The sequence below is a fragment of the Aspergillus pseudonomiae genome, assembly GCF_009193645.1.
Source record: "Aspergillus pseudonomiae strain CBS 119388 unplaced genomic scaffold BDV37scaffold_19, whole genome shotgun sequence".
NCBI lineage: Eukaryota > Fungi > Ascomycota > Eurotiomycetes > Eurotiales > Aspergillaceae > Aspergillus > Aspergillus pseudonomiae.
In genome coordinates this window covers 421,393-447,290 of record NW_022476011.1, presented here as the reverse complement: position 1 = coordinate 447,290, position 25,898 = coordinate 421,393, and the positions used below count along the sequence as shown (strand labels likewise).

At 48.0% G+C, this 25,898-nt stretch overlaps 11 protein-coding genes across 11 annotated transcripts; 6 read left to right on the top strand and 5 right to left on the bottom strand.

Moving 5' to 3' along the window:
- The first annotated feature begins 505 nt into the window (after nt 1–505).
- BDV37DRAFT_244074 (uncharacterized protein) lies at nt 506–2,111 on the top strand. Its single transcript, XM_032081489.1, has 3 exons — nt 506–706; nt 764–1,017; nt 1,070–2,111. The coding sequence occupies exons 2-3, from the start codon at nt 1,004–1,006 to the stop codon at nt 2,091–2,093; spliced, it is 1,038 nt and encodes a 345-aa protein (XP_031943428.1). The 5' UTR covers nt 506–706; nt 764–1,003; the 3' UTR covers nt 2,094–2,111.
- Nucleotides 2,112–2,615: 504 nt separating this feature from the next.
- Nucleotides 2,616–3,976, bottom strand: BDV37DRAFT_74279 (calmodulin). Its single transcript, XM_032091155.1, has 6 exons — nt 3,632–3,976; nt 3,468–3,524; nt 3,363–3,378; nt 3,110–3,235; nt 2,841–3,053; nt 2,616–2,775 (listed from the first exon to the last, which is right to left on the bottom strand). The coding sequence occupies exons 1-6, from the start codon at nt 3,632–3,634 to the stop codon at nt 2,741–2,743; spliced, it is 450 nt and encodes a 149-aa protein (XP_031943427.1). The 5' UTR covers nt 3,635–3,976; the 3' UTR covers nt 2,616–2,740.
- A 654-nt stretch (nt 3,977–4,630) lies between these two features.
- On the top strand, nt 4,631–6,408 carry BDV37DRAFT_74416 (t-SNARE syntaxin TLG2). The gene is made up of 4 exons (XM_032091160.1): nt 4,631–4,911; nt 4,984–5,516; nt 5,577–5,920; nt 5,988–6,408. Exons 1-4 carry the CDS (start codon nt 4,889–4,891, stop codon nt 6,261–6,263), a joined length of 1,176 nt encoding a protein of 391 aa, XP_031943426.1. The 5' UTR covers nt 4,631–4,888; the 3' UTR covers nt 6,264–6,408.
- A 145-nt stretch (nt 6,409–6,553) lies between these two features.
- BDV37DRAFT_281346 (CTD-interacting domain-containing protein) lies at nt 6,554–7,986 on the bottom strand (the record flags this gene model as incomplete). The annotated part of the gene is made up of 5 exons (XM_032086799.1): nt 6,554–7,377; nt 7,431–7,572; nt 7,622–7,680; nt 7,739–7,830; nt 7,889–7,986. 5 exons carry the CDS (start codon nt 7,984–7,986, stop codon nt 6,554–6,556), a joined length of 1,215 nt encoding a protein of 404 aa, XP_031943425.1.
- A 221-nt stretch (nt 7,987–8,207) lies between these two features.
- On the top strand, nt 8,208–9,914 carry BDV37DRAFT_74304 (clathrin light chain CLC1). Its single transcript, XM_032091156.1, has 4 exons — nt 8,208–8,477; nt 8,536–8,777; nt 8,843–8,943; nt 9,043–9,914. The coding sequence occupies exons 1-4, from the start codon at nt 8,438–8,440 to the stop codon at nt 9,392–9,394; spliced, it is 735 nt and encodes a 244-aa protein (XP_031943424.1). The 5' UTR covers nt 8,208–8,437; the 3' UTR covers nt 9,395–9,914.
- On the bottom strand, nt 9,622–11,607 carry BDV37DRAFT_74341 (Hsp90 co-chaperone CDC37). The gene is made up of 2 exons (XM_032091159.1): nt 10,457–11,607; nt 9,622–10,391 (listed from the first exon to the last, which is right to left on the bottom strand). Exons 1-2 carry the CDS (start codon nt 11,419–11,421, stop codon nt 9,887–9,889), a joined length of 1,470 nt encoding a protein of 489 aa, XP_031943423.1. The 5' UTR covers nt 11,422–11,607; the 3' UTR covers nt 9,622–9,886.
- Nucleotide 11,608: 1 nt separating this feature from the next.
- Nucleotides 11,609–14,726, top strand: mdr2 (ATP-binding cassette permease mdr2). The gene is made up of 3 exons (XM_032091157.1): nt 11,609–13,188; nt 13,241–13,876; nt 13,929–14,726. Exons 1-3 carry the CDS (start codon nt 11,950–11,952, stop codon nt 14,409–14,411), a joined length of 2,358 nt encoding a protein of 785 aa, XP_031943422.1. The 5' UTR covers nt 11,609–11,949; the 3' UTR covers nt 14,412–14,726.
- On the top strand, nt 14,727–16,748 carry BDV37DRAFT_74307 (nucleoside transmembrane transporter FUN26). The gene is made up of 2 exons (XM_032091158.1): nt 14,727–15,216; nt 15,287–16,748. The coding sequence occupies exons 1-2, from the start codon at nt 15,041–15,043 to the stop codon at nt 16,449–16,451; spliced, it is 1,341 nt and encodes a 446-aa protein (XP_031943421.1). The 5' UTR covers nt 14,727–15,040; the 3' UTR covers nt 16,452–16,748.
- Nucleotides 16,749–16,890: 142 nt separating this feature from the next.
- On the bottom strand, nt 16,891–17,550 carry BDV37DRAFT_281341 (uncharacterized protein; the record flags this gene model as incomplete). The annotated part of the gene is made up of 1 exon (XM_032086798.1): nt 16,891–17,550. The coding sequence occupies one exon, from the start codon at nt 17,548–17,550 to the stop codon at nt 16,891–16,893; it is 660 nt and encodes a 219-aa protein (XP_031943420.1).
- A 231-nt stretch (nt 17,551–17,781) lies between these two features.
- Nucleotides 17,782–20,070, bottom strand: BDV37DRAFT_74159 (uncharacterized protein). The gene is made up of 3 exons (XM_032091153.1): nt 18,732–20,070; nt 18,391–18,677; nt 17,782–18,334 (listed from the first exon to the last, which is right to left on the bottom strand). Exons 1-3 carry the CDS (start codon nt 19,974–19,976, stop codon nt 17,902–17,904), a joined length of 1,965 nt encoding a protein of 654 aa, XP_031943419.1. The 5' UTR covers nt 19,977–20,070; the 3' UTR covers nt 17,782–17,901.
- Nucleotides 20,071–21,385: 1,315 nt separating this feature from the next.
- Nucleotides 21,386–25,701, top strand: BDV37DRAFT_270284 (putative ABC transporter; the record flags this gene model as incomplete). Its single annotated transcript, XM_032084532.1, has 6 exons — nt 21,386–21,421; nt 21,742; nt 21,850–22,644; nt 22,675–22,802; nt 22,836–24,587; nt 24,655–25,701. 6 exons carry the CDS (start codon nt 21,386–21,388, stop codon nt 25,699–25,701), a joined length of 3,759 nt encoding a protein of 1,252 aa, XP_031943418.1.
- Nucleotides 25,702–25,898: the final 197 nt, after the last annotated feature.

Below are 25,898 nucleotides of genomic sequence, written 5' to 3'. Positions count from 1 at the left end.
TGCTGCTTTCCATTATCAAACATCTAGGCAATGATTGGCATGTTGATCGAGAAGAGGAGCCTAGGCGAAAGGTGTGGCTGCATTTTCCTGCCTTAGAGAGTTAAACAGAAAATGATATACTGGGCATTGCGTAATCAAAGTGGTCCCTGGGACCCTTAGAGCCTTAGGGCCCTGGAAGGAGAAGGCTTAGCCCAGCCAAATGTGCTATTCTTGACATGACATCCCGCCTCCAAAGTGCCCCCTGTGCTCCACTGTCTCAGCACATCTGCATGCCGTGTCTTGGCTCTGGACGCAGAGAAGGTACTTTGATAATTAGGAATGCGACGTGAGAGAATATCGATGTAGTGGTACCAGACAAGATCAATAAATACGCGAGAAATATCCAGGTTGACACTTGAAACATCGGTGGATTTTTGGATAAAGTTGTTTTTCCAAGGTGGAGATGGAATCGTAAGTTAGTGGCGCTCAACCATGGTTTGGGGTGGGTGGTCGTGTGTACCCCTTGGCAGAGCGTTTGCCCTGTTTGCATTGGATGCCTCGGGCAACCACAGTTTGCTCCCGAGATTGATACATACGGAAGTGTTACTGGATAGGCTATATCATTGTCTATTGGTGTGGTTCAAGTCTACTCGGACGATATCACTTTACTAGCACTCATTAAGTCTGAATGACAGCTGATATCTGATATATTGCCTCTATCGAGTAGGTATGGAACCAAACCGTCAAGCTTCAGTCATTTTGCCATAGTCACTAACAGTGCTAGACCTTCACATGCGACTGGATCTATTATGTACTGTGGTAGCTGTTGAATAGTTGTATTGGGCGAGCGTAGACTCTATTATTACATTGCCGCTCCTTACATCTTGTTTCTTAGGCTTTAGATACCCCCTGGTTTCCCTTTTCTACCAATCGTCTGTTTGGATACTGGATATACCCAGATATCTGGATAGAAGAGTCATACTCTTTCTGGAAAGGTCTATCATCGCTCTGAATTTTCATCAAGATGCCAATCACTGGGTAATGGATGCCACTTCCATTCGCAGAATCGCACATCCACTGACAGCAACAGGGTCTTCTTCATCCCATCAAACCCCAACGCCTCCACGGCGTTCGCTACAGTTACAGAGCGTCTTCATTCATCATTAGCCGATGAACCTATTCCCGTGGGCCGCTGGGCCCTAGAGCACAAACTGATGCGGGACACCCCATCCTGCTTGCCTGCATCTGCGTCCCAGCGTCCCACACAGCCGAGGTACATGCAGTTCCTCTCGCTGACCTATTTTCCAAACCATGGGTTCATTTATACATCTCCGCCACCAGAAAAGGTGCCTCACACTCAACATGGCGCTGGTACTCCCGGCACAGTAGCTCCAGGGGCACCGAGTCCCGCCTCTTCAACCCCAATCCCACAACAGACCGCGACACCTACACAGGCTCCAGCCCCGAACAGTCAAGATCATTCGTCAATGGTCATGACGACTGTTCCATTGCCGGCGTGCAGTACACTCTTTCAGCACTTTGTTTACGCCTGCCAACCATTCTGGTGCCATCGACACACTGTTACGGTTCCTGGTGGTGTCGTCTATGATGTTGGTGATTTTCGGGTCCGAATTGGTGATGTACGACAGACGCAGCCGGCTGCAAGGGTCAGGGGTACGGTTGTAGAGATAGAATGGAAAGGTCCGTCTTTAGTGACGTCCATCGCGTCGCTATTTAGCCAGTCCAAAAAGGCGTTTGGCGGACCTAGAGATAGCGGCGTACCCGATGATGACGGTGACTCTGGGATTGACATGGCGTTTCCTGAAGGTCTCGAGGAGGCAGATATTGATGCTGAGTATGCTGCGACTGCAACTTTGATTCGAGAGTTCTGGGCGCGCTTGGGCATTCAAGGGGCGCGGGAAGCGATTCTGGTACAGGATATCGGCAGGGAATCCAAAGAGCAGTTGCGAAAGTTGAAGCAGCTAGGGGACCAGAAAGCGCGCCAACCATCTACCAGTATCGTGGGAAGCGGGCAGCAGGATGAAGATCCCGACCCGGAAGCTGGAGTTGACGTGGCGAGGCAATTCATGGAAATTTTTAGATTCAATCGCTAAAGGGTGCAGAACGTTGCAGATTACGCATAATTAATGGTCTTTACTTGAGCTCTCTCACTTCATGGTGGATGGTTTTCATTAAAACTTAGCAACTTTCCAAGGTACCAAAGATAGCAGCCTGTCTAGCAAAACGTAGAGAAACGATAGAGCAATAATGGGATATGCAAAGGGCCTCTGGTTTTCTTTTTTTTTTTTTTTAAAAAAAAAAAAAAAAAATGGAAAAAGAAAAAGAAAAATTTGCAGTGAAACCTGCTACGGGGATCAATGAGCTTAAGAGTAAAAGTTAAGAACGCGAACGGGCTGTATGATAAACGTAAATAGTAGGTAAGAGAGAAGGGCGAAGAAACATTGGCAAAGGAAATCGCAAGCCAAAAGCGGTTATGCCAAACAGGAGACATTCAGTGTTTCCCAGGTACCACTTCATTATCTCGATTCGTTTGGCTCAGTCTAAATCCATCCAACTGCATTCATCCCGCGAAAAAAGACAACGCTTAAAACGGTACGCTTGGCCGACTGTCATCGGCAGCGGATATCGGCCTCAGTAGACTACAAGCAATGGCAGGAACGGGAATGAGACATGATGGATAGAATTCTTGGCTCTCACTCATTTTCGCTATCAATTGGCGGGATATACAGAAGGGTGGCGCTTATTTTTGCATCATGAGCTGGACGAACTCGTTGTCTAAAATCGGTCAGCATCACCAGTTTCACAGCCGCACTAGATCGGGAGGGCATCTCAAAACGTACAGTCGATCCGGCCGTCACCATCCTGATCCGCCTCGCGGATCATCTCATCAACTTCATCATCGGTAAGCTTCTCGCCGATAGAGGTCATGACGTGGCGCAGTTCGGCAGCAGAGATAAAGCCGTTGTTATCGCGGTCGAAAACCTTGAAAGCCTCCCGGATCTCCTCCTCAGAGTCGGTATCCTTCATCTTTCTCGCCATCATCGTAAGGAACTCTGATTGAACATTAACAACTATTTCATGTGTGTATCGTACGGAAGCCGTCTCGTACCAGGGAAGTCAATGGTGCCATTGTTATCGGCGTCAACCTCGTTAATCATGTCCTGGAGTTCCGACTCAGAGGGGTTTTGGCCCAGAGAGCGCATGACAGTGCCCAACTCCTTGGTGGTGATCTGGCCTGCATATCATGTCAATTTATCAACGCCAAGACTATAACCGATCGAACAGAAATTGGGTAAAATTATGGCGGCTAAAGGATATTGGTCGAAGTTGAAGAGAGATTGAATAAAATGACTTGTACTAACCATCACCATCCTTGTCCTATTGGGAACCCAAGAAAAGCCAAGTCAGCTTGTGTTCGAATAAAAGCTAATCAAAACCGATTTTCGCGAACGATGATAATGACTTACGAATAGGGAGAAGGCCTCCTTGTACTCGGAGACCTGTTCTTCAGTCAAAGAATCAGCCTAGAAGATGCGCTGTCAGCAATTTCGTTCAGAATGCTAGACGATCTGCCCCGCAAAGTGGGGGATTTTGAACACGACTGACAACGATGGAAGGAAGAATGACATACCATGGTGAATATGGACGGAGTATGAAAAAAAAGTGGTGAACAAATAAGAAAAGGAACAAAGATACAAATGAGAATAGGTGGGAGGTTTCAAGAAGTCGATCGCGTTGATAGTGGGGGGAAAGTTGGGAAGACGGGCGTTGTTTAAGGGGAACCGACCCAACTTACTTCAATCATAATAAATGGCCAGCCCGGCCGACCACAGAGCTGAGTGCCTCACAAGGCGGTCGCAAAACGTGACCCGCCCTAGCCATAAGATGCTCCAAGCGCCCTCTAAAAGGAGGAATGGCTAAGTCAAGCAAGCACTGCCCGATCTCTCTCTTCAGCTCCCTCTTGAATGCTGTAGCCTACGGATGAAGAATTTAGCGCTACTATCAAGATCATAAATAGATAGTCTGTCATTAGTGTCCTGTTCTAACGATACCTCCATGCCATATGTATGCCTGTGTAGACCTACACACATCTAGAGACAGCGTGGCACCCCGTCATTCATCCATACAGGAAAGCTTGAAGGCAAACGAATATTCGGTTGGTTACTGATCCTTAGTGGTGGCAATTTCAGGTACCTGAACCCCATCCTGATTCAATGATGACCTACAACATACAGCATGCGGCAGTTTGAACCGTGCTCCTCATGCGAGACATTAAGTCCATACTCCCATGGATGAATTGAATTTGACACTCGCCATATCATGGAGGTTTTCGTATATGGAGTAGATATTCATGGATGGCCCAGCGAGCAGTCAGAATATAGTAGTCTTCGATATACCTTCTATCAGTGCTAGAGATAAAATTAACCTTTAAATACGCCACTCTTCTTTTCTTCCCTGCAGCATATATGCGCCCATGATGTCTTGTTAACATAACTCCTCTCACATAATATCTGTAGGCCTCATGGGTCGAGATGCTTGTGGGGAGCCACACCAATTACAGGACCGTTACGGGTATGGTATCACGTGATACACCCGCGGGACCTGATACCGCTATGCCGGATGAGGACTAGACATCTGCCCCTTCACGTGGGCCGTCGCCGGAGATCGAGCTACGGAAGTATTGATGGTTAGTATCTATAGGATGAACAGTACTGCTTTTTATGACTCTACGCCCGTTGCGAACCGGAGCGCCCCTTTCTCATACTCGGTCTAGGCTTGCGGCGAACGACTACCCAAATCCATTGACCGACGATGACCAAGACTGCCTAAAGGACACACTCCGTCGAGAAGATAACCGCAAGGGAACCCAGAACTCCGCCCTTTCACAATGTGGCGCGATCGTACGAATTTGTAATGAATTCTTTTAAATTTTCTACGCTCGGTATGGTCATTGGCGGAAGAACTAACATCTCTTTCGCTCAGATATATCTCCTATCGTCAATCATTCGCGCATCATCCGGCCAAGAAACCTCGCTATATCGGAGCATCCAATGGCTTCTCCGATTCACTATCACAACCAGAGGAAAGCCGCAGACTTATATCGGAATCAGGAGGACTAGATGATGATGGCGATGCAATTATCGAGATGGATGTGCTTCCCCCGCGGTGGGTCGACGTGCAGGAAGAGGTGACAGAGTTACTTGCCGACATTGCGCAGAAGTCCGCCCAATTGGATAAGCTACACCAGAAACACCTTCTACCAGGGTTCGGGGACGAAGAAGTAAGGAAACAAGATGAAAGCATTATCGAGCGGCTCACACAGGAGATCACGCGCTCCTTCCATGAATGCCAGAAGGCGGTCCAGAAGGTTGAGTTGATGGTACGTGACGCAAAACAACAAGGTGGTGTAAGTAGTGGTGATGAAACTATGGCCAAAAATATTCAAATATCTCTTGCTTCACGAGTTCAAGAGGCAAGTGCTCGGTTCAGGAAGAAACAAAGCACATACTTAAAGAGTGAGGTCGCCGCTGTTTCCGTTTCATACATGTTAAAGCTGCTAACGGTGCTATTGATAGAATTGCGGGGGCTGGAGGGTGCAGCGAACCCTTTTGAACGATCTCCAACACCTGTACAAAATCCTTATACGGATCCCTCTTTGATGGAATCCGATGCAGACAAGTCCTTTTCGCAGACAACTCTGATGCAAACATCACAGCGGCTCAGGGGAGAGAATGACGCCGCCATAATGCAGCGAGAAAGGGAAATCAATGATATCGCCAAAGGTATTATTGAGCTATCAGACATATTCCGCGAACTTCAAGCAATGGTCATCGACCAAGGTACCATGCTGGACCGGATAGACTATAATGTTGAGAAAATGAATACAGAAGTTAAAGCTGCTGATAAGGAACTCAAAGTGGTAAGTCCTTACTAGTGCCATTATTGTATGTCTCAAAGATGATGCTAACTAGGTGTGCTATTTATAGGCCACTAATTACCAGCGGCGTACAACGAAGCGCAAAATCCTTCTATTATTGGTTATTATTGTCGCAGGATTGTTCATCATACTTCTGGTCAAACCAAAACGACATGCTAGTAGTTCGCCAGCTCCTGCTCCAGACACCCCACAGCAACCTCCATCGAACGAACATCCACCTGTGGTCTCTCCCCGAACCTTCGAAACTGTCTATCGACGGAAGAGGCGCCCGTCCTTGGCTCCTGCTGCACGAAGCAAATGGATGGATCCGGACATACACCGATAGCTCTAGCCATTAACAGATACCATGATAGTAATTCATAATTTAAGTCAAATGAGTGTTGCAATAGAATGTCACAACAAGGTACATGCAAGGTAAATATTCGATACGGAGCAGTAGCTACTAACCTAGTATAACAACAAAGGTATATGCATAATCACCGGGACATGATATATCATGCTTATTCTGCATATTCTTGATATTTCAGAGAGACACGGTCACCAGAAAGAAAGCAATCAGGGATCTATGAGACGAAGATATCAAAAAGATCGACCAACTAAGCTTTTCGCGATCCTTCACTTGGGAAGATTGCTTTCTTGCTGCAATAACTCGGCGACATCAGCGTCCAAATCACCACTGGCAAACTTAGCATAATCTTCTTCCTCATGAACGACCTTGCGTTTCTTAGAATGGAGCCCGTTTGGGTCATCTTGAAGACTACTTTGAACAGCTTCTGCTGTAAATCCGAAGCCTGGCAATGAGAAGCCCGCAGTCGGTTCATGAGATTGAGCATTGTTCTGTGCAGCAAAATCCATCTCTTGCAGCTCCTGTTTTGGCGATCCAACGGGTGTAAGAGCTTCCACGGGTGGCGGGGTTAGAGCTTCAACCTCCGGACGCGTGACGGGATCTCCCTCGGAGTCTCCAAGGTGGGCGGCTGGCGAATTCTCAGCGGATAGCCCTCTCATGATTCCATCCTCCACCTCGCGTTTCTTCGCCTCAGTCTCCGATCTTCTTTCTGATAGCTGAGTAGCCAGAGACTGCTCCTTCGCCAACGCCGAGCGATTGGTCTCAAGAAGTTTTTCGAGACCATCAATGAGTGCTAATCGCGATTTTATTACCTCAGAGACGGAGCTCTCGGCATTCGCAAGTGCCTTCAATAGCTGGCTAAGTCGTGCGGCATGTACTGGAGGTGTCGGTAAAGGGGTACTGGGGTCATGCATCTTGTCATACTCGGCATTGGCTGTCGTCGCGGATGCACCTGAGGCGACCGTAGATTTTGATAGAGCCACTTGTAGTGGAACAAGGGGCTGGAGCTCAGAAGGCGTTGAACCAGACGAGCTCGAGAAGAGTGACCCGCCCAGAGGCGGCTTTTTACCGATGGAGCGTGATTTGTCAATTTCTGCCTATAATCAGTGGTTTGCGTCTATTAGGCTTGGGCTGAGACAAGCTTACCATCTACGCGCGCTTCAACCGCGTCCTGAATCGGCGGCTCAAAGATTGCCCGTTGTCTCCAGACCTCTACTACTCGCCGGAGTTTCTGCTGAATATCATTTGAAGCACCTTTGTACGCAGTAGCCGTCGCCTCTGCGATGATCTTCATTATATTAGCTTGAATCCCCGTAACATTTGCGGATTAAACTGACTGGTGAAAATGCTATTAAGAAATCCTCCTTCCGTCGTGCTTTTGACTGTTGCGCAACCTCTAACGTCTGTATTAGCGCCTAGACGGAACCGAATCCTAGGCAAAGCCGTCACTATACCATTTGCAAGATATATCAAATTTAATCGCTTTGGCGCCGGGGAGTCACGAAGCTTTTGTAGCCAAAGTTGCGCAGTACGCTCAGCATGTCGCCTAGTATAAGACAAAGATGTTAAACAATATCAACGATTATAGCCAGCTGTCTAATTACCTGTGGAACATAACCCATTGCGCGACAGTGACAATACCCTCCTGCGTCTCATTGAGGGCGGAAAGCTTCGCTTTCACAGCATCGTCTGTATAGGCCATACTGTAACTGTGACCGGAACTGGGATGAAGCAATTGATCCTTTGTTTTGGTAATAAATGAAGCTCAGTGAGAAAGATGTCTTGCTACAACTCCTAATATAGTCACTGATTGTTTTGCGGTGCAGACAGTACCAATCTTGGGTATTAAAACAAGTGAATGGAATACATAAGTAATGAGAACAACGACCAAGTGGCAATATGTGCTGAATTAAGACGGATGTGGAGATGTTTTGTTACCAAGAAGTACTCAGTGAAGCTCCGTTACACCTTCTAAGCTTTACTCACCGCCTTGAACGGCAGAATCATTCCCCCGGGAGACAATCAACACCCCATCTGTACCGCTTCTAGACGCCAGCTGGACCATCACATTCCCGTCAACTTCCCCTGACCACCTCCTTTGATCAAGAACTCATTGTGCATTCAGAACCAGCTCTATCAGACTCACAGCTATCATGGCAGACCGATTCCCCTCACTAGAAGACTTCTCCGCTGGTCAGGATCTCACATGCAACCCCCCGTTCCAAGTATGTACTAACTAACCGTTTCCTAGGCCAAACTGAAGTCGTGGAGACCAACGGCACAGATGCCGATGATTTCCTAGCCCGCGAACGAGCCGTTCTAGGTGACGATGCAGAGCAGTTTGCTACCCCTCAAGACCACGTCGCTAACACCGACGGTGCAAATGCTGGCGATGACGATTTACTGGGCGGTGCGGACGAGACTCCAGCTGGCGCAGCCCCCGAGATCTCCGGATTTGAATCTTCTTTCCCTGCTATTGAGACACAGAATGAGGTACGGATGTGGGCGTTACTGTCTTTATATAAGGCTGTTTAATTGACATGTGTTTCCGTGAACAGCAAGTTGCGCCTGGCGGCATGATCACTGGAACCGGCGCTCCTTTCCCGCCCACGGGCTTCTCAAGCTACCAAACTCCGGAGGAGGAATCCGAGCCCGTTAGGTATGTATTAGAGATCCCATCTACGATTGTCGTATATTGGGCGTATCGGCCGACGACGTACTCTCCTTCCCCATGACGCTAACTTGGGCACTCCACTAGGGAATGGCGCGAAAGACGAGATGCGGACATTGCACGCCGCGCGGAGATTTCTGAAGAAAAGAAGCAAGCGACTGTTAAGAAGGCTCAAGAAGATATCGATGACTTTTACGTTTCCTATAACAATAAGACCGATAAATTGCATGCTCAGACTCGTGCGGATGCCGAACAATTCCTCGCCAATCGCGAAGACACTTCTTCCGGAGGTACCAGCTGGGATCGCATCGCAAAACTTGTTGATGTCTCTGGAAAGGGTGCCAAGGGTGGTGCAAGCGGATCTGGCAAGGAGCGTTTCCGTCAGCTGTTGGTTGATCTGAAGAAGGATGAGAATGCCCCCGGTGCCAGTGGCATCTAGACCTTGTTTGCATTACAATGCATTTATTATGATTTCATTATTCTATCCTCCTTGCCAGGTGCATAGCACTCTTTTTCTCGATCCAGATACTCCATTACACAAGTTCTATTCTTCGGATACTCAGTTACGGTTGCGTTCTGTTCTTTATTTTCTTTCAACCGTGTTTTTCTATTGGAACTTTAACTTCTTGAAACTTATGTAGGTAGATAATATGCAACTTGTTCCGTACAGCGTACATAGACTGCTAGTATACCAGCAATAAGCCTCACTTCAAAGTGAATATATTGATTGAGTTTACTATAGACAACTCAGGAGTAGCCTGGGTAATTAGTTAATATATCTACAAAGTACAACCCAGTCACATTGTACAGAAAGAAGCATTGCATATTAAAAATGTATTAGAGGTGAATAGTAATTGGACAATGCACTATTTTTGAAACATGCAGAAAGATATACACGTCATTGCAGTCGGCCAGTATCCTGCAAAAATCTTTAGTCAAGTTCAGTAATATCACCACCCGGCTCTCCCACTTCCTCAATCTTATTATCCTTCTTGCTTTCGGCTTCGATCTCTTCCAACTTCTTCCGACCTTCTTCTGTGGTAGCATCCACAATACCCTCCTCGAGGCTGAGCATACCGCTTTGCCCAAGCTTCTCCACAACGTCTTCTGCCTCCTCTACACTCATCTTGCCGAGGACCTTATTGACTTCATCTAAAGATTCAGAGCTCAATGCCTGCTGCAAGTCCTTCGAAAATGATTCAAAGATCTTGCGTGCTTCGACTTCGACAGGCTCGCTACTCTCCGCAGCAGGGATATTGATGGTGATCTTAGTGTTGGGATCAACTGCATGAAGCTGGATCTGCTCAACACCAGCGGGATCGTTGGATGCAGAACCGTCCTTAGCGAGCTCTGCTGCACGGGTCTTGATCTTATTGTAGGTTTCATTGACATCATTTCGGAAAAGCGTTGATGCTTGATGATCTTTCGTCGTGATACTGCATGCCAATCCATATTAGCTGTCTGATGACCCCATACTCCCTAGATAGAAAGGGCAACATACCGCTTGAAGAAGAGAGAAATGCCATCACGGCCCAAGGAGCGGCAATACTGGAGCAGTAGGCCGTGGTGAACGCATGTACGAGCATAGTCCTCTTTACCGTCCATTTGGCTATTGAATGCTTCGACTAGCAGGCCATCCGTTTCCTTCTCTGCGACGAGCTCTGGGTGCTCAGAGATGAACTGAAGCAAGGTACGGTAATCGTTACGATTGATCTTTGCAAACCGCTTGGCCAGATCACTAGCCTTCATGTTTTCTGGGTCCTCTTCCTCTTCATCAGCGGTCGCCTTCTGTGACGAAGACCCCGATACCGCGGCAGGGTTCAGCAGCTCGACAGATTCCGCCTTCTTGGCTTCAGTTTCTTTGCCCTTAGAGTCGTTCTTGGCGACAAAAGATGTGTCAAAGCCGGTATGTATCTGATCACTTGTGATTTTGCTGCTTTCTTCCTTCTCCAGTTCTGCGAGTTTCGCCAGCAATTCTTTCTGCAAGCCCTGTACCTTGTCCTTGTGTCCCTGCACACCCTTGATGTATTCCTTGAGAAGGTTGTCGGAGCTAACTTCGCCCATCTCCTTCTTAACCTGATCCACCAGTGAGCTCATCATTTGAGAATACTTTGGCTGTTCTTTCTCATGCGTGTATACACCGGCCGGTGGGGCAGGGGGCTGATCTTCTGATGGATTGCTTGCCGACTCCATGAGGACCTGAAAAACCACTTCTTCGGGGTTTTTGGAGGAACCCTCATGCTGTTGGAGTGACTTCAGGAGTTGGTCTATGCGGGATAGAAGTCCGTCGTTAATGATACGCTCATACTTGAGAGTTTCGATTTCATGGCGGCGTTGCATGCGCTGCTGATGAATCTGAGCCTGTTTGGCACGGATGAAGGAGCGCTTGTCGACATTAGGGTGTACTTCGATGTCTGAATCATCAGACAGCTCAAGCGCATCCCATTTGCTGTAATCGAGCACCATCTTGAACAAATCTCGACAGGAGGGGTAATAGTTGCAGGTGGGGTAATACTAAATAGTAGATGAAGTAGTAAATAGAGAAAAATGGGTTTAAACTATATGTGAGAGATCGGTCAGAGACACTTTTAACTCATCGCAATTAACGGAGAATCCTACCAGTGACTATATAGGACCTCAACAAAATAGGTTCCAAATAAATGTATCGTCCAGGTCGAGCTCTCATCGAAAGCTCTCGATCAGCTTCGATGGCTGCGGAACCGCCCCAGGCGGTGTCGGATGGCAGAACAAACGCCGATTGCGTCTCCATCGATGCGGCGATTATCGGGCTGGTTTCGCGCGGTGTTCAGCTGCAGCTGACTAGTACTCACTATACTCCGACACCCGTGTTAATTTGCACAGCGGACATTGGCTTCTGCATTGTCATGAATACGACTGTATTTTTGTTTGTCTAATGAGGATATGGCGCCCTATTCTCTCTCATGACATCCTTCTAGTTAGCCGTTCGATTCCGCTTCAATTCACATTTCCGAAATGCGCGGAGTCCGGGTGCTTGGGGCTTGGACTCCAGTATTCACCGCGAGGCAGTTCGTTCAGCCAAGAGGAAGCATTCTCAGAGAGCTGTACCCTGGAGTTCAGACACATTCATGTGTAACTGGAGTCTATAGTGGCCAAAGCCGGCTGTTTTCGGGAGTCGCGGCTTCATTGTGCAACAGTACTAGCAACTGCCGTCTCCAGCCCCCTACGAGTTACCTCCAGAACGATGTCCTTAGACGTGTCTTTCCTCAGTCACGCCCCTCTCACGGTTTACGGTTTTTCTCCTCTACGCACCGGTATCTAGAATCCAAGCCAACCACCCAATCGACGAATACTTCTCAGGCGAACAATGCAAGCAAGGAAAAGGAGGATGAAGAGGTAGACAAAGGCTTCGAACTATCTGAACGGGCAGCGCAGGCAGCAAAAGTCAATCTCAGCGCAAAGTTGGCTAAAGACGGTGCATCCGGAAAGAAATCAGGGTTTAAAGAAATATGGAGACTTCTATCCATTGCACGGCCAGAGGCCAAGAAGCTCGGGTTTGCTTTCTTGTTTTTGCTGGTTTCGTCATCCATCACCATGTCGATTCCCTTCTCTATTGGGAAGATCATGGATGCAGCGACAAAGTCTACTACTGAAGGGGGCAGTGAACTCTTCGGCCTTAGTCTGCCAATGTTCTATGGAGCTTTGGCCGGAGTCCTCACTCTGGGCGCTGCAGCAAATTATGGTCGCATCATTATTCTGCGCATTGTTGGTGAACGCATTGTTGCCAGACTTCGCTCGAAGCTCTTTCGTCAGACATTCATTCAGGATGCAGAGTTTTTCGACGCGAATCGAGTTGGTGATTTGATCTCTCGACTTAGCTCGGATACAATTATTGTCGGAAAGAGTATTACGCAGAATTTATCCGATGGCTTGCGGGCAGCAGTGAGCGGTGCAGCCGGCTTCGGATTGATGGCATATGTCAGTCTTAAGCTCTCCAGCATTCTGGCTCTATTGCTTCCTCCCATTGGCCTTGGAGCTTTCTTCTATGGAAGGGCGATTCGCAACTTGAGTCGCAAGATTCAAAGGAACCTAGGAGACTTGACAAAAATTGCCGAGGAGCGTTTAGGCAATGTGAAAACAAGTCAGTCTTTTGCGGGTGAAGTTATTGAGGTCAACAGGTACAACAACCAAGTGCGGAAGATCTTCGAACTCGGCAAGAGAGAATCCGTGATTAGTGCGACTTTCTTTAGTTCCGTATGTATATTACACTCCGATCTACATACTTCAGAGATCTAACTATTCGCAGACCGGTTTTATGGGCAATATGACGATCTTGGCACTCCTTTATGTAGGAGGAGGAATGGTTCGATCTGGTGCTATCAGTATCGGAGAGTTGACCTCGTTCCTGATGTATACAGCCTACGCAGGTTCTAGCATGTTTGGTCTGTCTAGTTTCTACTCCGAACTCATGAAGGGTGTTGGAGCAGCTAGCCGGCTTTTCGAATTGCAGGACCGCAAGCCGACGATATCTCCAACCAAGGGTACAAAGGTTGTCTCTGCTCGTGGCCCTATTCGCTTTGAGAATGTGTCGTTTAGCTACCCAACACGGCCTGCTGTTCCCATCTTCACAGACCTGAACTTCGAGATTCCTCAAGGAACTAATGTTGCTATCGTTGGACCTTCAGGAGGAGGCAAATCTACCATTGCTTCCATTTTGCTTCGGTTCTATCTTCCCACTAAGGGTCGGGTTCTGATCGATGGAAAGGATATTGGTGAGATGAATGCTAAATCTCTTCGGAGAAAGATTGGCATTGTGTCTCAAGAGCCCGTTCTTTTCTCGGGCTCTATCGCGGAGAACATATCATACGGAAGCCCGCAGGCAACAAGGTCTGCGATTGTCGCAGCTGCCAGGAAGGCAAACTGCCAATTTATTAGTGACTTCGTAAGTATCGACTAAGCGTATCTAGTTTTCGATTGTGTCTGACATTCTACAGCCTGATGGCCTTGATACTCAAGTGGGTCCTCGAGGAGCTCAGCTCTCCGGCGGACAGAAGCAACGCATTGCTATTGCCCGTGCCCTAATTAAAGACCCTGATATCTTAATTCTCGATGAAGCGACTTCTGCTCTTGACGCAGAATCTGAGACTTTAGTGAACAGTGCTCTTGCTGCTTTGCTCCGCGGGAACAACACGACAATCAGCATTGCCCATAGGCTCTCTACCATCAAGCGGTCCGACACTATCATCGTCCTCGGTCCCGACGGTAAGGTAGCCGAACAGGGTTCATACGAAGAGCTCAGCTCTCGCCCTGACGGTGCTTTCACAAAGTTGATGGAATGGCAAATGAGTGGTGGCGATGTCTCTCAGCCTCCGACGGACGCTCCTGTCAGCCCTCTGACCCAAGAAAAATTGTGGCAGATGCAGGAAGAAGAGCAGGAAGCTGTCTCCAGACAAGATGAGCAGCAGAAGAGCGAATAACTGACATTCTAGCAAGACTACCTTGTTCATGGGTAGCTTGTCCATTTTCTTCTCGAGTTCGTTACTTATTCACTGTAGAGATTCATTTTTATATGTTCACCCGGTTATTTATACACTTACCTCTTGGATGGTTGGAATGATCGACTATCGCGGATGTATCTATACCTTTTGATTTGCTGCTTTGGACCGATGGGACATGCGTCTTTCTATATATTGAACAGTTAGACAAGTGGGATAGAGAAAAGTAATACGCATCTCCACTTACTATCAACAAAGAGGGCAATATATGTCATAACAATAATCGTCGAAGGGCCTTCTTATATAAAACCTTCGGTTTCTGTACTCCAGAAAATGAATTGAATGATAAACCCGCCAAAAAGATGGTTAGACTTTATAGAGGCCGTCAATGGTCAAGGATGCATATGATACATCAGATGATCAGCTCAGCGGTCTAACGGCCAGGCTTGGCAGGTGACCCTGTTATCGCTCCATACAGAGTACTACGGAGATCCAGTTCCCCTCCAACATTCTCCTTATATCCAGGTTTCCCGGGTTGATCATGGATTGATTGATCCCATCGTTTCTACTTCCAGAAAGTGAATTTTAATACCACACTATAATCGAAAGCAATGAATCGCTTCCGGAGATGGATCTCTCCCCGGTCGGAATATGAGCCACTCGAGCAACCTCCGCATGACGGAGAGGATCGCCACTTGATATCTTCCCAAACACTACCAGAGCCACGCTTCTCCAGGTTTGAATATGGGGTATTCTTCCTCCTTGGGGTTTCCATGCTCTGGGCATGGTACGTCTTATTTCCGGCGCTCAGATGGCTATTCCGGAGTATACTCAATGCTGACCAGATTGTGTCACAGGAACATGTTCCTCGCCGCTGCGCCGTATTTCTATCACCGCTTCAGCTCGGATGAGTGGGCTGTGGCCCATTACCAGGCCTCCATTCTCATTGTGTCGACCGTCACAAACTTGGGCTCATCGTTCACTCTCGCGAAGCTGCAGAAATGGACGTCATACCCGAAACAGATCACGGTTTCACTGCTGATCAATATCGTGATCTTCACGTTGCTCGCATTATCTACCGGTCTTCTGAAAAACGCTTCCATTGGATTATATTTTAGCTTCCTGATGCTTATGGTATTCGGAACTAGTTGCGCGACCGGAATGAATCAGATCGGCGTATTTGCCTATGTCTCTGGTTTTGGGAGACCGGAATATACTCAAGCTATTATGGCAGGCCAAGGCCTAGCAGGTGTCCTGCCATGCATCGTGCAGATACTCTCTGTTTTGGCTGTCCCAGAGCAAACAGGGGAACAGAACATCCCACAAGAGTCGTCCAAATCGGCATTCTTGTACTTCATAACTTCTACTTTTGTATCGCTATCGGCACTGGTTGCTTTCGGTTCCCTTGTTAGGCGACGGTCGAACACCATGTCCAAATTCGCGCAGAGTTCATCTGACGCTACTTCTGACCACACAGGTCGCAAGTCTGTCAGCCTCTGGAGTCTTTTCAAAAAGCTTCGTCTCATGGCTCTTGCGCTTTTTTTCTGTTACACTGTCACTATGATGTTTCCTGTCTTCACGGCAAAGATCGAATCAGTCCGGGACCCACAGGGTAGTTCCCGTTTGTTCCAACCGGCTGTTTTCATCCCGCTGGCGTTCTTGTTCTGGAATGTAGGAGACTTGGCTGGAAGGATATTAGTCCTTATTCCCCAATTATCATTAACCCACCGGCCTTTTGCTCTGTTCATCCTGGCAATTGCTCGCATTGGGTTCCTCCCCCTTTATCTTCTATGTAACATACGCGGTCGAGAGGCCGTCGTGAAGAGTGATTTCTTCTATTTATTCGTTGTGCAATTGCTTTTTGGCATTGGCAATGGTTATCTTGGAAGCAGCTGCATGATGGGCGCTGCTCAATGGGTCTCTGAGGATGATCGTGAGTCGGCGGGTGGATTTATGAGCTTGATGCTGGTAGGAGGCTTAACTGCTGGCAGTCTGCTGAGCTTCTTTCTTTCTAGTGTGTGATTTTGAATGCCTGCATCTGTTTCCTTGTTCACCCAGGTCACGGGCTATGACATCTAGCAGTCTACAGATAGATATTAGAATGTGCTCTACCGCATCTAGCTGCAACAATAGAACCAATTATCATATCTCTCGTTTCTTTTGTAACATGTTCTAGACAGCCATTTTCCCACCACAATACGACAAGGAACAAGCAATACTGACCCTAGAGCCGTGAATCCTGGATGGGACGCAACACTCATAGCGGACATTACTCTATATAAAATGCACAGTACTACTTCAAGCTTTTAGACAGTGTCTGTTTCATGACACCAATTCACAAAATACTAGGACTAACGCTAGTCCTACCCATCTGCAGTGCTCAAATCATAACATCATTACTCTGCGTCGCAGGTTGTTACGTCCCACCGAGGTATACAACACAAAACAACCCAAGCCCTAACTAAAAAACCAAGCCAAAAACATAAGCCAACTTCAACGAATCCCACAACGCCTCATTCTCTTTCAAATCAGAATCAAACAACTTCTGATACCTCACCCGATCTTCATGGTTCAATTCAAACCCCCTCGCCCTCCGACAACACCCACACTCCACCGTACAATGCCCCAGCCGAATCCTCTTCTCCGTATCCCTCTCCCTCTCGCAGCACCCACAACTCCTCCCACAACACCCTCCCCTGCCCGCACAATCATCTCTCAAATACCCCAGCAGATACCACTCCGGATTGCTCCTCCAGGTCACATACGCCCTCTGCAACGGCCCCGGCGGAACCGACGCCTCCCGCCGGTAAAACTCCCGCTCCAGATGCCAGTACTTCCTCGCCAGATCCTCCAGCTCCATTCGCCATTTGGCCAGCTGCGCGCGTTGCTCGGTGCTTAGCGGTGGGCGGTCGTCGGAAGTCAGCGCTTTGATCTCCTCGCGCAGGTAGATCTCGCGCTGCCCTATTTCCCGCAGGTGAGTGTCCATCTTGATTATGTCTTTGGCCCATTCGGGGTCGATTTGGTTCTTCTGGGGGCCGTGCGCGTGTTGGACATGACGGAGGTGTTGGGCCCAGCTTGGTTTGCCCAGTTTTATCAATAGCTTTTCGAATTTGGAGGTCATTGTTGTTGGTGGTTTTTTATCGGGGTTGGTGGGATATGTATGGGGGTGTTCTAGGAGATCGGTGATGGTACCGTGGGTTCGGGATGGCTTTCTGTTCCGATGAGGTGTCATGCATACTTCAGTGTTGGGGGGTTTCTGAGGGGTGAATATGCTTGGACTTCGTCATATCTTGACGAGAAGCACTAGAGATCAGGCTATGTTTGATATTCCTCGTAAAAGCAATCAATGTTATAGGTATTGAAAAGATCAAAATTCCCAGTAAACGCCATGCTAAGCCGTCTATATATGCCCCCAGTAGCGCCAGAAGTGAAAGATGAGTCGCTTGATGCCTCCATTATGCACAGATCAAAGTCAGAAAAAATCCTTCTCATCCAGCCACTGAGAGTCAATTGCATAGGCTACCAAGTCGGCAGCACAGCACATGTCCTCATGGCCGCGCTCAAGATGCAGAAGGTCCAGGACGGCATGTAGTCGATCCTCAAGTGTGGATTTCAGTTGAGAAACTTGTTTCTGCGTATCTTCTGCACTCTTCACTGTAATGATTTTGTCCTTCTTTGTCGATTTGTCTGTTTGTCTTTTGAGTCCCTTATTAGACGAGCATGGGGCTAGGGGCTGTCGTGGTGCCGGAAGCGAAACCTCCGGCTTCCTGTTCTTGAGCAAAGACTTAAGCAGAAAGAGAAGCCAGACGAGGTTAGTGCGTGGCGCATACTCAGCCCAGATGCCGGGGATATCGGGCGTCTTCTCTGTCTCGAGGGGGTTCCCATTGTAGAGCTGAGCACGCATACTGTTGGGCGTTAGCGGGTATTTTTTGAAGTCCCTAATTTATAGGACAATACTCACTATCTATAAGTGTCTCTCAGCATGGCTTCATCCTCATCACGCCCGATAGCATCGAAGATCTGCTTCTTATCGAGATCCGACGATGCTACTTCGACAACTGCTCCTGACTCCTCAACGCGTAGTTCCGCGCGAGAAAGTGAATAATCAATGATTGTAGTCTCTAGGGTGCTCAAGCCAAATCCGCTTGAGTGTGACTGACTCATTACTTCGAGGTCTGTCGGGGGGTTCATAGAGCCATCTGGCCGGGTGCTTCTAATACAAACATTTCCGAGATGGAGATCTCGATGCTAGATACGTGTCAATACTATTCAGTCTCCAAGGCTTCTTAGAATGAGGCCTACCTCAAATAGGGCATACTCCTCGGCTCGCGCGAGAGCCATTGCCACTCCCCAAAAGATATCGTAAATCTGGAAGGTTGATGACCAAGCAAACTTTTCAAGCTCACAGCCAGCATCGTCCATCTCCACGATAGCCCACAATTGTGAGTCAGGATACGCCCTTTTGCTGGATGGATTGGGGTTCAAGCAATCATCTTTGGTCTTCTTGTAGTGGTCCCAAGCAGACTGAAAAGACTCTGGGAATCGACCTTGGACCACATGGATCTCCCGAAAGCGAGCAAATCCGGGAATAGGGTCCAAATATTTGAGCATCTTGACTTCGGACACGATTTCTTCGATACTGGTAAACTTCTTCGAACCAGGCCCACGCTGAGCTCGTAAGGGTACAACTTTGAACACATTGTCACCGTACGCTTTTAGGCGAGCAAGCTTAGATCTAGACATTTCTTTCTTGCACATCTCTTCGCGCAGACGGAGCTTATAGACCTCTCCGTACGAACCTTCTGCGATCTTCACTACCTCCAGCAAATTTCCAGCACGAGCGGCCCAGGAGCCGAATTTTTGCACACCCTGTGCCGCAACTGGCGATAAGGCCTCGTTCAAGATGCGACGAACGTATGCATTCACTTTATCATCCATTACACACCCAGATGACAAACGAGGCGGGACTTTGTTCCTCCTTGCTCGTCTCTCACCCTGCCTCTCGGTTTCTGCACTGCATTTATCCTCTTCCTGTTCTTTTTGATTCTCATGCTGCTCTTGAATTTCTTGTTCATCTTGTGGTTTTGGCGCTGCCGTCCTCGAACAGATTCTAACTTCCACCATCGTCTCATATTTCTTCCGTGGTTTCGGGACGTTGTCCGGAGGGCACTCCTCGGTAGACTCTTCGTCATATTTCGATTCAATTGACACTACCTCGGGTTTATGCACTGGCGGTGCAGTTTGAGTAAGATCTGTCTTCTCAGGGGGGATTTTTGGCTGGTCGGTTTTGTCTTCCTTTTGCTGAGACGGGGTCGCTTCGTTTATTTTGACCTCAGCCAGCCGAGCTTGGATGCGATCCACAGCTTCATCAACGGCCCTCGAAGTTGTCTCCTCTATCGGTTTTGCTGGACTTCGCTGTTCGAACACAGCTCGTGGGGCATCTGCTCTTCGCTTTCCGTATACTCGTTTCGGCGCAGCGGTGCGTGTCTTGGTTCTCGGTTTCGGGGTACGGTCGCCTGTAAAGGCGGGCGAAAAAGTCGACGCCATTGCTGTCTGTTAGGTCGAAATCCGCCCTGAGACGTTGATTCTATTCTTCATACCACAGTCGAGAGAGTAATCGTCAAAACAGCTTCATTAGGGGTTGACGGAGGGCCTATTGATTCTTTTCCGCAAAGGGACTAGCGTTCTAGTTGCTCTGGTGAACTGCATTATGTAATGATGAATTGGCTCAACCCATCATGGTTGATTGACATCATCCACCCGTTTTTCCAGGCAGTTAAGGCACCAGTGAGGCACCCGCAGAAATGACGGAGCGCATGGATTTAGAGGTATACAACTTGTCCTTCCAAGAGTCAACGAACAGAATTTAGTGTGCAATTCCCTTCGGGTATTCATTATCCTCCCCAGTCTAAGCTGACAAGGAAACGGTGTCTCTCCAAACCCAAGTGACACATACAAAAAGGTACTGATTTGCACCATATACGGAGAAGATATATTTCGCCATTGAGACCCCCTGCTTGGGACCTACATGACATACTCCACAAACCACAACTTAAGTTTGTGATCCAAATATGTTAACTAATGTCATATCTTGTTTTCTTCTCTTGGCGTCATTTGCGAGAAATTAAACTTCAGCCTCAGATCGACATGGTAGGATTCAAGTCTGGCTGGTGGACCCTGAAAGTCCAGGCAAGGCTGTCGGGAACCGCTTTAGGAAGTTCCTCAGTTGGTTGTGTCTGATGGATTCTTTCCCGCAAGCTTAGCTGCCTCCTTACGGCTACTTGCATCCGGTGGACGAGTGTCAGCCATTACACGTAGAAGAGATCAACGGCTAACGGTTTTGAATTCTGATCGAATAATTGCCACGGACTTGGAGGCCTGAAGAAAGCCAATTTGCTCGCATTCAACATGGAACCTCCTGTTGAGTCATGAAGACTCATGTTGAGTGCTCCTGCACGTACCGTCAGAATCAGGCAGCAGGATTCTCACTCGACATTTATAATCACCGTTGATTAACCACATGTGAAGTGATGGAAAGCGTTTTCTTGCTATTACATTTGTGATGAAGGACCATTGGCTCGACGCCTCCTTCGAGGCTGTCTTGTGCCCAGCCGTCATCTTAGTGCTGACCATCCCACATATTCGCCACATCTTCAAACAGTTTTCAACTACAGACAGGCAAGGTTATGGCCTGGTAAGTGGCTATGAAGATGAAGATGGAATGTCAACGGATAAGTCCGAGAAAGGAACCTCGGATATTACCCAGAGAGTTATCCTATTCATCACAGCAGCTGTTGCTGTGTTGACTGCATTGTTGTCATCCCTGAATGCGACAAGCCATGATAGCTCACCACCAGGGATCGAACAATGGCTACAGTTCTCCGCTTGGGTATGATGAACTCTACCATGTCCATATTTGTATATTAATACATCCAGGCTCTGCTGCTCGTTCAAGAATGTATCGTCATCTCTCGCACCTTACCGCAAGAGAGGTATGACCTAGGGATCTGGAGTACCATTTCAGCTCTTCTGCTCAGCATCGCAGGAGTCTTTCTGGATGGTTTGTGGACCAACCCGAATGCATCAGGGTCGACTATATCCTTGGCTGCTGTCAAATCCACTGCGGGAATCATCCTATCCTTTGCCAACATTTCTTTTTCCCGTCGACCAGAGGTATATTTAGGGAGCAAGCCAGTTGATCGTCAACGGACCGTTTCCTTTCTCAGCAGATACACATTCTCGTGGCCAGTGCCCATTTTGTCAAAAGCCGCGCGGAACAAACAACTCGAACCCGAAGACTTCCCTGCAATAGGGTATGAGGTGCGCGCACGAACCTTGTATGATCGTTGGCTTTCTTGCACCCACCCCAAGTTATGGAGGAAATTATTGAAAATTTACCGGACAACCTGGATTGTTCAAGTCGCCATCCAACTGCTTACTGCTGTGGCACATTTCCTGCCTCAAGCTTTGTTGTTCCTTACCCTTCGTTTGCTCGAAGAGCGTGATGCACACGCAGACAATCAGAAACAACTGTGGATCACGACGGTCGGTCTTGGCGGATCCCTTTTCATATCATCTTGGCTGGAGTCGTTGCTGCAATGGGTGGTATCTATGGAGCTAGAATTGCCGATCCGAGAGCAGCTATCTGCAGCTATTTTCAGCAAAGCACTCAGGATAAAGGAAGTTGTGAATGTGAACTCACATGATTGCTCTGAGAGTAAAGCATCATCTAGCGAGTGTGGTGGTGATGATGATGATGATGATGATGATGATGAAGATGGCGAGGATGGCCCACCAAAAACGAAACAATCCATGACCAACCTTCTAGGGGTAGACGCTGTGACAATTGCAACTTTTGCAAAATTCAGTCATACCCTTCTAGATACCATCATTCAGTTCATTCTTGCTATCGCCTTTCTTACAAACATTCTGGGCTGGATGCCGGTGCTGTGGGCTTGCACGATCCCAGCGGTATTGATTCCGGTGAATTACGTTCTGGCCCAGAAATACAGCAAAGCAGAGGATGCGCTCATGACAGCAAGCGATCGAAGAATGGCTGTCTTATCTGAGATGCTACAGGGCATTCGCCAGATTAAATTTGATGCCCAAGAAGATCAATGGAACAGCAAGGTGCAGACTCTACGTTCCAACGAGATCAAGAGACAAGACCGGGTTTTCCAGTTCAATCTCGCACTGATTGCCGTATGGTCTTGTGGTCCCCTTTGCATGAGCTTGATTTCACTAGCAACCTATTTCGTGGCCAACAGGACTCTATCTCCCTCCGTTGCCTTCACGGCCCTCTCCATTTTTCAAAGCTTATCGGCCACACTTTCCAACTTCCCAGAAACAATCAGTGACTTAATGAATGCCATGGTGAGCGCGCGACGCATCGAACAATACCTTGAGTTACCGGAACATAATAATTGCCACACAGATGGGGAGGCAATTGCCTTTTCGCAGACAACGATCTCCTGGCCTTCCAACATCGTGGAAGAGGAAACTAGTGATTTCAAGTTGCGCGATATCAATTTAAAATTCCCTCGTGGAGAGCTCACTGTGATTTCTGGTCCAGCAGGTGCAGGAAAGAGCTTACTGCTATTAGCTACGATCGGCGAGGCAGACCTGCTTGATGGACAGATCGTCTTTCCACAGAGACACTCACCACTTGCCTATGATGGACCGAGCAATGAGTGGACAATTGATAAATCAATTGCGTTTGTTCCGCAGAATCCTTGGATCGAGAATGGAACCGTTCGAGAAAACATTCTTTTCGGCCTCCCGCTGAATTCGGAACGATACCGCGATGTTCTGCACGCATGCTGTCTTAAAGATGACTTGGATTCTATGCAAGACGGTGACCAAACCGATCTTGGTGCTAACGGTGTCAATCTAAGCGGCGGCCAAAAATGGCGTGTTGCTCTAGCCAGAGCTCTTTACAGCCATGCTGGAGTCCTTGTCCTCGACGATATTTTCAGCGCGGTGGATGCTCGCGTCGGCCACCATCTCTTCGAGAAAGCTTTAACAGGAAGCTTAACAAAAGGGAGAACGAGAATCGTGGCTACGCACCATACCGGCCTGTGTTGGAGTGAGATGAAGTATTACATAGTGCTCGAGAATGGGCGTGTCTCTTTTGCTGGCAAGCCTGAGAATTACTGCCCAGACTTATGTTCCAGTAACGCTGACTCTATCCAACGTGTCAATACTGCTGACTCTGTTGCGCAGCAGGGTCATATAGTCCCTGTATCCAACAGCCTGGCTGTGCCACAGCAGAATCCATCTGAGAGGGATATCAAAGGTAGGGCTTTTTACGAAGCCGAGACACGGGCGACAGGTGCTGTGAAACTGTCAATTTATAGCATATATATGCAGGCTTGCGGTGGCTACCTGTATTGGATTCCAATTGCACTGAGCTTCGGCTTTACCCTTGTGGCGGAATTAGCAATCCCATATTGGGTGTCAGTTTGGACGAGAGATCTTGCAAACACACAGCCAGATATCGAAGTGAATATCCAGTCGTCCAACGACCTCTCTGCGCATTCAGGTCGACAGTCCGCTGGTACCCGTCTCTGGCTGTACCTAGGCGTGTACGTCGGTCTTTTTCTTATGTCAATCCTAACTGAGGTTCTTCGCTACCGACTTGTCTTTATGGCGTCAATTCGAGGGTCGCTTGCTATCTTCGAGAAATTTTTGCTCAGAGTTTTACACGCTCCTCTAAGCTTTTTGGATACAACACCCGTGGGCCAGATCCTCAACCGCTTCAGCGCTGACTTCAGCACACTAGATTCTGATCTGGCACTGGATCTGCCCAATATGCTGCATGGTGTTTTAATGCTTCTTAGTGTTATTATCGCGGCACTTTTTATCTCGCCACTTATGGTGGGTTTCGGTTTCATTTCGCTCTTTCTGTCTTGGTATATCGCCTCGCTTTATGTCACAGCGGCTAGAGATGCTAAAAGGATAGAGAGCAATGCTAGGTCTCCTATCTTTGAGCAGTTTGGATCGATCATTGACGGTCTAGTCACGATCAGAGCTTTTGACAAAGTTGGTCAATATATGCATCGCATGTATAACACGATGGACGCGCATTGCCAAGCTCTATGGCATTTGCGTCTTTTCAACTGTTGGATGATGTTCCGTCTGAACATGATCGGAGCTTTGGTTTGTTTGCCCCAAACTTTTGATTGCACCGTACAAGTTGAATACTAACATGCATTTCCTCATCTAGTATGTGACTATGACAGCAGCACTGATCGCAACCCTTAAAGGCGTTGATGCGTCCGTGGCAGGGTTTGCTCTCAGTTTCGCTTTACAGATGTCTGAGGTCGTCGCTTGGGTATTGTCGGAATACGCTGAGCTCGAGCTGGACTTCAATGCTGTTGAGCGCATTGTAGAATACACTCAAATCGAGACAGAGCACCAAGGTGGCATGGATGCTCCAGCTGGATGGCCTTCAAAAGGCGAGATTGAGGCGAATGATCTTGTCGTTGGATACGCACGAGACTTGCCACCTGTTTTACGTGGGTTGAGCTTCTTAATTAACCCTAACGAGCACATCGGCATCGTCGGACGTACTGGCTCTGGCAAATCATCACTGACACTCGCACTTCTGCGCTTCCTCGAGGCACGGTCCGGATCTTTACACATTGATGGAATGGATATTTCTAAGCTGAGACTCCGCGCTCTCCGCTCGAAGATAGCAATTATCCCACAGGACCCGGTTATCTTCTCAGGAACCCTGCGATCGGTCCTCGACCCGTTTAACCAGTATACAGACTCTGAGCTCCTCGCCGCTTTAGCGAAAGTCCATCTCAGACCCTCTATGGACGATGAACAGAGCTCGGAGCTTGAAGGAACAGAGGATGATTGTAGTAACACTGCATTATCTCTTTCCTCGCCAATCTCCGAGCGGGGCAAGAATCTGTCCCAGGGCCAACGTCAACTAGTGTGTCTAGCTCAGGCTTTGCTCTCCCGCCCGAAGATCCTCATAATGGACGAGGCAACTTCTTCCATTGATATGAGCACGGATGCGCTGATCCAGCAGACTATTCGTCAAGAATTCCGTGACTCTACTCTCATGGTCATTGCTCACCGACTGTCCACTGTGGTGGACTTTGACCGAATCATGGTCTTGGGAGAAGGGAGGATGGCCGAGTTTGATACACCGGCTGCTTTACTGAGAAATGAAGGGGGCCCGTTCTGGACCTTAATCGACAAGAGCGGGGAGAGGGATTCGTTGCGTCGCAGCATTCTGCAGGGTGAGAGGCGAGCATAGTCAGATGGTTGCAAGCTGATCTTGCATCTGCCGAATACCTTGTGTTCATGTGTGTTTGAGTGTCTAGAATTTTGCTTTATTTAGCTTATAGTGTTTTTCATTGTGATAGAGTATACGGAGGAATGTCATGCAGCCCAATAAAAGCGATTCTTTTTCGAAGTCCATAACAATCTAGGCCCTAATTCGGTACAATCATT